Genomic DNA, 10,697 nt, shown 5'->3' with positions numbered 1-10,697 from the left:
GCGCCATCCTCTAGGGGAGCTGTGTGCTCGTCGGCCAGGAAACATCCCCGATGGAAGTTCCTGACACGAACAAGAATTCTGGACTCTTCTTTCCATATCGATCTCTCTCACAAACCCTTCTGTTGCTCTTAAACCTGGCCTTTCCTCGCTCTCCGATCTCGACTTGTCTCTCTTTCTTGCTGAAAACAACCAACCCTGTAAAAATTTGTTCAGATCTTCTTCTCGAAGACTATAAATCAGATGGCCCTATGACTGGAAAATAGTGAATTTGGTGTCAATTCGAAGAAATTTGAAGCCCAGAAATGGTAGCGTTTCCTGATGCCGATTTGGGGTGGGTAATTCTTGGCTTTGAATATTATGTGCTTAGGAGTGTAAATTTGGATTTATAAATGTTTTTTTTGTTCAAATTTTATTATTGTGGTTTTGGGGGTTTTGTTTGTAGCTTCAGCCTTCAGATCCTTCGACCTCATCATCGGCAACAGGTATTCCTATCTTCATTGTTTCTCTTCTCTTTGTATGTGGAAATCTATGCTTGCTAAAAAAATGATTCTTCTAAATTTTGAATTATCATTTTGACTTTCTTTTTTTTTGTTGTATTTTAATTACAGAGGATGAGCATGATGCTGTGTGGTTTTGGCTATAGAAAGGGAAACCATGTGAATCCAGGTTTATCCACATTTGATACTTGACAGTTTCACAACCAAGGTATTATATCTCAATTAAGCATTCCAGCATCTTGATTGCTTACTTTACTCCGTACATTATGCCAAGATTGATCATCCAATTAGAGATAGTTTATGCAATTGGATCCTCGCCGGATCTCCTATCTGGGGATCTTAGGAATCAACGCATGTGGATGATTGATTAAAAATCGTGCGGTCATAATTTTTTTCTTTTTTATATTTTTACGTAAAACGAGGCTACTTTATTTTTAAAAATATACAAAGCATTTAATTGGAACCGCACAATTTTTTATCAACAGTCCACGTGCATTGATCCCTAGGATCCCCAATGAGGGGATCCGGCGAGGATCCAAATACATAGTTTATAACGGTTTAGGGATGAGGACGATTGATTATAGTTATTCTCCAAAGATTTTTCTCCAGTATATGACATACCCACTGACTATGAAAACCATGCTAGGAATTTCAATATAACTGTTCTATTTCTGAATATATATTAAGGTATTGATAACCTACCTTGATGGTGATATAATTCTCTCTCTCTCTCTCTCTCTCTCTCTCTCTCTCTCTCTCTCTCTCTCTCTCTAATTACTATTCTTACTAATTCTGATCTATCCACTCCCACTACGTCTTAATCTTATGGACACTCATATCACTACATCGATACATCTTTTTGAGTTGGCGTGCATAGTTACTGTTCTATTGAATATGATTTTCTTTTCTTGATTGTTCGTAGTTGGGTGAGAGGGCAGCAAATATTTTAAAGCATCTCTTTCCAGTGATAAAGCCGAATACGAAATTGATAATCACTTTCGCCAATTGATTTGACTACATTTCGTTAAGGTTGGTTTGTTGTCACATCTCTATAAGACCATCTCCAACCATGACCTAAAACTTAAAAATATTTAGCCCAAAAAATAGGTTTTAACCCAGAAACAGATTTTTTGCTCCAACCCTTCTGACTTAAAATTTTAGCCCGAGATTATCAAAGAATGAATTAAGGCTATTTTTTTAATTAACTTTTAAAAAAAAATTATATAGACTATCCAAAATTAATTTTATGAACATTTTAACCTCAAAATATTTTAAATTTGGACCGTTAGATCTTTTTTTACCGTTAGATTTAAATTTGGACCGTTAGATCTTTTTTAAATTATTTTAGCCATTGGATTTAAATTTGGACCATTAAATCTGTTTTTTTTACCTTTATATTTGATTATATTCGATCTAAGCCGTTGGATTCAATAAATATATAAATATAAAACTTAAAAAAAAAAAATTGAACCTAAACCGTTGGATTAACCAATGGCCCATTTAAATCCAGCCATTGGATGAAGAAAAGTAGTCGTTGGGCTACTTGATGATCTGACACCTGAAGGAACAACCCCACGTGGGTTTGTTGGATTTCTGAAAAGGCCTAGCGGGTAGGCGAGTAGGGGATGGGCAGTGGGCTTCACAGCCCTGGTTTCATTCTCAGTTAGTGGGGCCTATTTTGCTTTGTGGCCTAAAATTGGCCTGATATTTTACCCCCATATGAGTTTTAGGTTAATTTTGGGTCATAGGTTGGAGTGGATTTTTGGGGGGGGGGGGGGAGAGGGAAATTTTAGGTTTTAGCCCATTGTTGGAGTGGGTCTTCCCACAAATGCTACTATATGCAGATGTGGTGAATGTGGATAGGGCTTTCTTGAATGGTACCAAGTCAGCCTACTTTTATTTGGTCAGAACATATATTATGCAACTGTTTTATTTGGTCATTAGATATGGATAACTGTTTTCCTTTGTGTTTCCATTTCCATTTCAATATATGTACTATAGCAATATAGAACTTTGCGTTCTTTTGCATCGTTGAATAGCAGCATGAGTCGTTGCCACAACATGAGACCCAGCTTTTGACTGTCCACTAGCATCTCTCCAAAGGTTTGTGTACTGCCTTATGTGGAATTGAGATGTTATAACTTTGAATATTTATCATACATGAGAAAAGGGAGTGTTATTTATCTACAAAATATGAAATCGTCCGTTATAATTTTGGGTATATGATTTTCTTCTGTTTTTCGTTTCAGAACACATTGTTCTTCATTTTTTGAAATTTTGTTTTTATAATTTTGGATATTTTGTTTATATCATTATATTATTTTGATTTGTGCCAACTACACCATCTTCGCTAACAGAAACTCATGTCAAGCATAAAGCAACATTTTCCTCACATGTCCAATTACGACCTCTAATATGCTCTCTTGCCATGTTGAACAATTTGGAAATGGAAAGAAATGGTAGAAAGATACATTGGAGGAATTGTAGGAGAAAATTGAGTTTTGTGTGGATGTTTGAACAAATACATAGGTATTTATAGAGTTTTTGGGTGAATTTTGAGTTAAATAATTTTTTTTAATTATTTTAGCTGTTGGATTTAAATTTGGGCCGTTAGATCTCTTTTTTTTACCGTTAGATTTGATTATATTCAATCTCAACCGTTGGATTCAATGTATTTTAAAATAACAAATTCTAAAAAATTAAATTTGATCTAACGGTCCTTAAAGCCCAGCCCTTGGATTAAAATTATAGTCGTTGGGATGATGATGTTGGCCGACACATAGTTGACAGGGGGGCACACCCCTGTCTGGAAAGCCTTGCAAGCCAACCGCGTGGGCGGGCCGAGATTGGCCCAAGTGCTAGTGAGTCCACTCGCATGGGGGGGGGGATTTGGCCCAGCTTTGGCATTTGACTTTTAGCCCAATGTTTTAGCATGGGTTGGGTGGTGTTTGGGGAGGGGGAATAAGTGGGGAAATTTGGCTTTTAGCCCACCGTTGGAGTCGGTCTTATCCTCAAGGTAATTAATTTTAGATTTTTCCTTTGAACCTATTCTCCAACAATTTTTTTTAATATTGTGAAAGTTGTGTTTTCTATACTGTGAAAGTTGAATCGGTGTGGAATTTTTTTTTTATATAATTTTGGTGTCTTTATTTCGTTCTTTTATGGTTTTTTTTTACTTGAATTTGATTTGATTTGATTTGATTTTTTTTTTTTTTTGTGATAGGTTGAGAATGTGAAAGCTCTGCTGGAGGTGGAGGTGAGAAGTTTAATTGAATTCATGATTTATTGTTGCTTTTTTTTTTAACTTTATTTTTATGGGATTGTGCTGTTTTTGGGGAAAACAATATTAAATTGAAGTAAAGTTTAGATATTTATGTAATTGGGATTTAGAGTAAGAGATGAAGAATTGAATGTGATTGCAAAATTAAAAATTTAGAACTTTTTTGGTTTGGAAGCTAATTTTAAATTCAGTTAGCTGATTAATTAATAGAGAAATGTATGATGAATGCGTGATATGTTTTTCGATGCGTATAAGCAGACACGGGTACTGCTTCAACAGCAGCAGCTGCTATATAATGGTATGGAGATGAGGAATTCTGAGATGTTGAGTGCTCTTGGTGTGAATGATGAAGACTTGATAATGATTGTATCTAATGTCGCCTCGAGGTATAGTTGATGTTTTACTTTATTTGCAATTCACTGTATGATGTTCGTATTAGAAATGTATTTCTCATTAATTGAAATTTATTTACATTGGGATACTTATATACAATAGTTAATAAAGATTAGTTACGAACTAATGTAACTAATTAATCTTAATCTATGATTAGTTACAAAACAGTTACAGGAAGGAGAACTTATAGACTTAGTAATTGCTTACTGTGTTGATGACTTGGATTCTAGCTGGCACTATTGACTTGATTGAGGATAATGTGTCTCTACACCCCCTCAAGTTGAATGGATGAGAGCCAAGTGAAAGCTTGGACTTGAGAAACTGAAATCGAGCTTTTGACAGAGACTTTGTGTGAATATCTGCAATTTGATTGTGGCTGGGAACAAACTAAACTCTAAGCAGATAGGCTAAGACAAGTTCCCTAATATAGTGGTAGTCAATTTCGACACGCTTAGTTCTAGCATGGAAAACTGGATTTGATGCAAGGGAAATCGCAAACACATTATCACACCAAAGAACTGGAACTTCAGATAATGGAAAACCAATATCCCTGAAGATTTTGCAGATCTAAGTGATCTCGGTAGACGTGTGACCTAAAGAACAATATTCAACTTCAGTGGATGAACAAGCAACTGTATGTTGCTTCTTTGCACTCTAACTGATTAGATTGCTACTAAGATAAACACAACAACCATTAGTAGAGCATCGATTAAAGACATATCCTGCCCAATCAGCATCCGAGAAGGCAGTGAGAGTGAGTGAACTTTTCTTGAACCAAAGTCCTTCATCAACAGTTCCTTTGAGAAGGTGTAATACTCTTTTAATAGACTGAAAATGAGTATATAGAGGATAATGGAGAAACTGATAGAGTTTATTAAGCAAAAGAAAGGTCAGGTTGAGTCCAAGTCAAATACTGCAATGCCCCAACAATTGATCTATATGCATGTGGATTAGAGAGAAGTGTACCACTGTGATCTAACTTTTGAGTACCAAGATGTTTAGTACATGGTTTACTACCATCCATGTGTGTCTTGAGAATGAGATCCATGGCATTCTTATGTCCAACTGGTTGAAAAACCAATCAAATTGCACTGCTAAAGTTAAAAGTATCCTGATAGTGACAGGTTTGGCAACTGGGCTAAAAGTCTCATGAATGTCAATACCTTCTCGTTAATGAAAGCCTTTTGCTACTAATCGAGCTTTCTATTTGTCCACACTGCCATCTGGTTTTCTTTTAATATGAAAAACCCATTTACATTCTATCAGATTATGATTTGGTGTAGAGGGAACAAGAGACCAAGTTCCTGTGGATTGCAGTGCTTGAAATTCCTCAGTCATTGCTTTCTTCCAGTGATCATGCTTGGAAGATTGTAAGTAAGTTGTAGGGACAAGGCTTAATGTATCAGGGGGATGTTTAGTAGGAGCTAAGGCTTTAGGTTTAAAAATCCCAGCTTTGGATCTAGTAATCATGGAATAAGTATTGGTGGAAGGGGGAGGTTGAGACAGGATTGGAGAGGTAGGTTGTATTGGAGAATTTGGCATTGGTGAAGTGGATGTAGATTGCATTAAATGAGTTGTTGCTAATGAGTGGAAATAGGCTGTGAGGAAGGGTGAGGGAGGGAATAGGTTGATGGGGTTGAGGATAAATGAGTAGTACATGGTATGTAAAAAGGAAGGGTAAATGTAGGGTATTGAGGGTATTGGGTGTTCTGCAACTGAGAGACTGAACTGTTGAACCTTGAGACTCATGAAATGGGAAATGTGACTCATAGAAAAGCACATGGCGAGAGATGTAGATCCTGGATGTAAGAGGATCTAAGTAGTGATAGCCTTTATGCTGTAAACTGTAGCCCAGAAAAACACAGTGAATGTTTTTCCCATCTAACTTGGAAGTAGTATAGGGTTTAAGCCAGAGATAGCAACTACACCCAAAAACCTTTAGCTTGGAATAATCTCGAGGCTTGTGAAAGATTGATTCCCAAGGAGATTTTTCAAGACCAGAGATTGGAAGCTTGTTTATCAGATACAAGGCAGTAGAGAATGCCTTAACCCAAAACTGGTGTGGAACCTTGGATGCAATGAGAATAATCCAAGCAATTTCTATGAGATGCATGTGTTTCCTCTCTACACAACCATTTTGTTTCGGTGTGTGAGGACAAGAATATTGATGCAAAATACCACGTTGCAACAAGAAAGAATTGAAATTGGAACTTGTAAATTCACCCCCTCAATCAGATCGGAGAACTATGATTTTATTACCAACCAAGTTTTCTACATAACTCTTCAAATTGACAAAGACTTAATACACCTCCGATTTGAGCTTCAATGGAAAAATCCATCAATATTTTGTGAACTCATTAACAAACAACACATAGTATTTATAACCATTGACAGAAGATGTAGGGGCAGGTCCCCAAACATCACAATGAACAAGTTCTAGGGGCATAGACACAAAACTAATACTTGCAGTGAAAAGAAACTTGTGATTCTTGCCATTTGCACAATCTAAACAAAAGAAAGAAGTAAACTTTTTACCAATATAAACAATAGTACTACTATTTAAAGCCTTCATGTAAATTGTAGATGATGGATGACCAAGCCGGTTGTGCCAAACTTGTAAAAAGACTTTAGAACTGAAAAGAGTAGATGGAGAATTGGTTGCGGTGAGAGTGCGTTGAAATGGATAAAAGCCATGTTTAACTGGCCCCAGAAAAAGCATCATCCCCGAGATACGATCCTTGATTTTGGAATCAAGAGTCAATTTGCAGTGATTATCTCTTAAGAATTGATAAGCAGATAGAAGGTTATGCTTCATTGCAGGAACATGTGGAACATTATTCAAATGAAAAGTGGGATGTAGAACATTATTCAAACGAAAAGTGGGAGCATGAGTAGTAAGAATGGTAGTACCAGTATGATGAATGGGCATACCTTGACCATCACCAATGTAAACTTTGTCCTGACCATTGTAAGGGGTGGGATATTGAATGGCATAAATGTCATTAGTAATATGAGACGTTGCACCAGAATTCATAAGGCAAATAGGAGCAGAAGGTTTGTAAATGGTGTGAGCACCCATAGCTGGAGGAATTTTACCGACAACAACATGATTCATCCGTTTGAAACAATCAATGGCTTCATGATCTGGAGAATGGCATATTTGACATGGAAATTTGTGACCAGAGGTATTTCCAAATGAATTACGAGTATAGCCTCCAAAGTTACGATTGAAATTGTGAGAATTGCCTCTAGAATTACCCCGATAGTTATTGCCTTGATAGTTATTTAATGATTTCCCTTGTAGTTGCCTTTGCCACTATTGAATTGTCTAGGAGCTAAGGTATAAGAGTTCTATGCAGCATAACCATGTGGTGAAGGAAGAAGAGGAGCTTGAGATTGTGGATACTGAGCCGCATAAGCTTGAAATGGTTCAAAAACAGAGGAAGCAACAATCTTTTTCTTGCGATTCATAAACAATTCTTTGTTGATCAGCAATCCATGTAGTTCATCCAAAGAAGTAGTTAATATATGAAGCATAATGGAGTCAACAAAAGACTCATAGTCATCAGAAAGACCATTAAGTGTGGTTGCAATCATATCACTTTCAGAAACTAGAGCACCAACAGCCATGAGTGCATCAGAAATGGTTTTGATTAGCTGAATATATTCTGAAATTGCAAGATCTCCTTTCTGAATAGTATGTAGTCGAGATCAAAGTTGGTGGATATGAGCAGCAGAGATGCCTCCAAAACGTTGCTCAATATTCATCCATAACTCTTGAGATGATGTAATATCAAATGTGAATGGAATGAAATATTCCGAAAGGGTAGAGTTAAGCCAGATAAGGATATTTTGATCCTTTTCATACCACAAATCGAATGCTAGATTTGGAATTCCAGTGTTCTTGCCAAATGCATCAAGAAGAAATGGAAAAGGACAAACTTCAGAGCCATCAATAATTCATGTGAGCTTGTATCGACGAAAAATTGGAGCAAACAAAGTCTTCCATATGAGATAATTGTCTCATTTAAGCTTTGTAGGAACCATACGGCTGATATTTTGAATTGAAATTGCAGAAATTGAGGGAGAAGACGGAACCGCTGTGAAATTAGGGTTCATTGGAGACAAATTTGGGGCAAGAACTTCAAGATTCACCGGAAAAGACCTTGATGATGTCATCGTAATCGAAGAAAGTAGTAGGAGAGAAGAGAAGATCGATCAAGATTCGCAAGAAATCGGAGATCGAAGAAAATAATGATCGCAGGAAGCAACGAAGAAGAAGATCGAAGAAAGGCGGTTAAGCGAAAAGGGATGATACCATATTAGAAATGTATTTCTCATTAATTGAAACTGATTTACATTGGGGTATTTATACACAACAGTTAATAAAGATTAGTTACCAACTAATGTAACTAATTAATCTCAATCTATGATTACCTACAAAACAGTTATAGCAAGGAGAATTTATAGACTAAGTAATTGATGACTGTGTTGATGACTTGGATTCTAGCTGGGCACTATTGACTTGATTGAGGATAATGTGTGTCTTTGGTTCGTACCTTTAATGGATCTGTGAATATATGTCAGTGCACCCACCAATTGGTTTTATCATCATACGTCATTCGTGAGAAATGGGGTGGTGAGTTTCTCAATACAATTTTAATTTTTGTGCAAATAATGTTTGTAAAAAGCGTGTTTTTATTTCGTTCATTGTAGATTCTTATCCTTTGATTTAGTTCACCATTCATGCTTTTAAAGATAAGAAGTGCAATGCTCTCTCAGATGTTAGTTTTGGGTGGCAATTGAAAGATACGAGGATAAACAAAAATACCAACCAATTGAAAGGATAAATTCAATAGAAAGTATTTGATTCACCAATTATTATAGTTTGAGCTCTCTGCATTAAATGTCCTGTTTTCAGGACGAAATTTGATGTTTTAAGATGTCATGAACAAATTGTTGCTGGATGGGTTTTGTGTTGCGAATTTACTTGAGATCCTCACTTGATATCCCATTTATTCTTCCCATGCTTCCTTCTACATAAGGGTCAACCCTAGACATCCATTCTGAGGAGATTCATGCACTTCCTCTACTTTATAATAGGCTGTGCTAATTGTTGAGTTCTTTGAAATGAGAAGAGAAAAAGATGAAAAAGAAGCCACATGAACGTGGGAGAAGAATAAGAAAATGCTGTTGTGTTTTTTTTTTTTCCAACTCATTCAGTGTCCAATATTTTATTACTTCCCGTTTGGTGAAATTCATTGGTCGTGTCATGTATGTTCGTTTATTTTTTATCAATCAATCTGTTTGATGCAATTCAAATATTCAACTGTTTTTCCTTTCCCTTTTGATGCAGGAGCGTTGATTGTGGGAGTTTGGTGGGAAGAGTTCCCAAGCTTATTCTGCAGATTAAAGGATTCACAGACGCTACCAACAGAAAAAGGTTAATTGAACCACTCACTGTTTGATCTTTACTCCTTATTTGTTTTCTGGTTTTTGGTCTTTTTGTTTTTTAATTTTATACTGCATATACTTAATGTAATCCACACGGTCAAGAAAACCAGGTAAGCAATTTAAATTTTTTGGGTTATTGAAATCAGAGTTTTGAATTACAGTTTCTGGTTAGATGCTCGGAGATATAGGAAACTGCTATTTACTTTTGGATATGCTCTATAAGAAACTGCAGTTTACATTTGGATTTAATTCTTCGCTAATGGTATGTTGTGATAGGGTTTAGTAATTTTCAATACTCTTCAATTCTTTTTAATCTGCAAAATCAAACTACCCATGAAATTTATGACACACAATCGGTTTCTTTTTAGTTGGGTTGAAATTATATTTGATTGTGCTGTTATAAAGCTCTTTTTTATAGTTAGGTTGAAAATCATATTAATAGATTCTTTATTTGGTTGGTCTAATCTGTATCAGATGGGATTGTTTTGTTTGATGTTTGAATCAAAATTTGATCTTTTTTTTTGTGTGAAATTATAATGGAATCGCAAATTTGTCAGGTATATCTTAGATTATTGGTTGCATATTCACCTTCCCACAACTATTATATTGCCTCTTGACTGGATGGATTTTTATAATTTTCAGGATCTATGGTTGCAATGCTTTTGATGCATACAATAAGGAGGAAGGTGCTACTCTTATGGAGCTTCTCTGGCATGGTAAGTTGAAGTTGCATATCATTTTTTATTTTTTCGTTCATGGAATTCATTATCTTGCTATCTTGGTAATTAGCTAGTGTCTAACAGTTGGTGAAGTGTATGAACAAATGTGTGGAAGTTTGAATCGTACAGGTGAAAGTGAATTTTAACAACTCTAACTTAGATTTCTTATTAATTTGATAGGTCTTTCTTTCATTTGTGTTTGACTATTTTTTTTTTTTTGGTATATAAGTACAACTATTGATCAAAAGCCACAGAAATTACCTAACAGCTGAGAAACTGTTTGTGTAAGAAGAACATAATATGATGTAAAGCTCAAATTTTGGGCACGTAAGTATATGTTTTTATTTTTTCAAT

General features: G+C 35.7%; 1 protein-coding gene across 1 annotated transcript; it reads left to right on the top strand.

The window, feature by feature from the left end:
* Positions 1-302: 302 nt before the first annotated feature.
* On the top strand, positions 303-9,638 carry LOC126595366 (uncharacterized). Its single transcript, XM_050261686.1, has 5 exons — positions 303-335; positions 443-514; positions 3,721-3,753; positions 4,036-4,163; positions 9,527-9,638. The coding sequence occupies exons 1-5, from the start codon at positions 303-305 to the stop codon at positions 9,636-9,638; spliced, it is 378 nt and encodes a 125-aa protein (XP_050117643.1).
* Positions 9,639-10,697: the final 1,059 nt, after the last annotated feature.

Source organism: Malus sylvestris, chromosome 13 (genome assembly GCF_916048215.2).
Source record: "Malus sylvestris chromosome 13, drMalSylv7.2, whole genome shotgun sequence".
Taxonomy (NCBI): Eukaryota; Viridiplantae; Streptophyta; class Magnoliopsida; order Rosales; family Rosaceae; genus Malus; species Malus sylvestris.
Note: the sequence above shows the minus strand (reverse complement) of the source record. Positions and strands in the feature narration are given on the sequence as shown.

What these genes read in the sequence shown, in the direction of transcription:
- LOC126595366 (XM_050261686.1), top strand. Translation starts at nt 303, where the DNA reads ATGGTAGCGTTTCCTGATGCCGATTTGGGGTGG. An exon ending in CTGATGCCGATTTGGGGTGG is followed by an intron (nt 336 to 442) that starts GTAATTCTTGGC and finishes TTTTGTTTGTAG; the next exon opens with CTTCAGCCTTCAGATCCTTC. An exon ending in AAGCTCTGCTGGAGGTGGAG is followed by an intron (nt 3,754 to 4,035) that starts GTGAGAAGTTTA and finishes GCGTATAAGCAG; the next exon opens with ACACGGGTACTGCTTCAACA.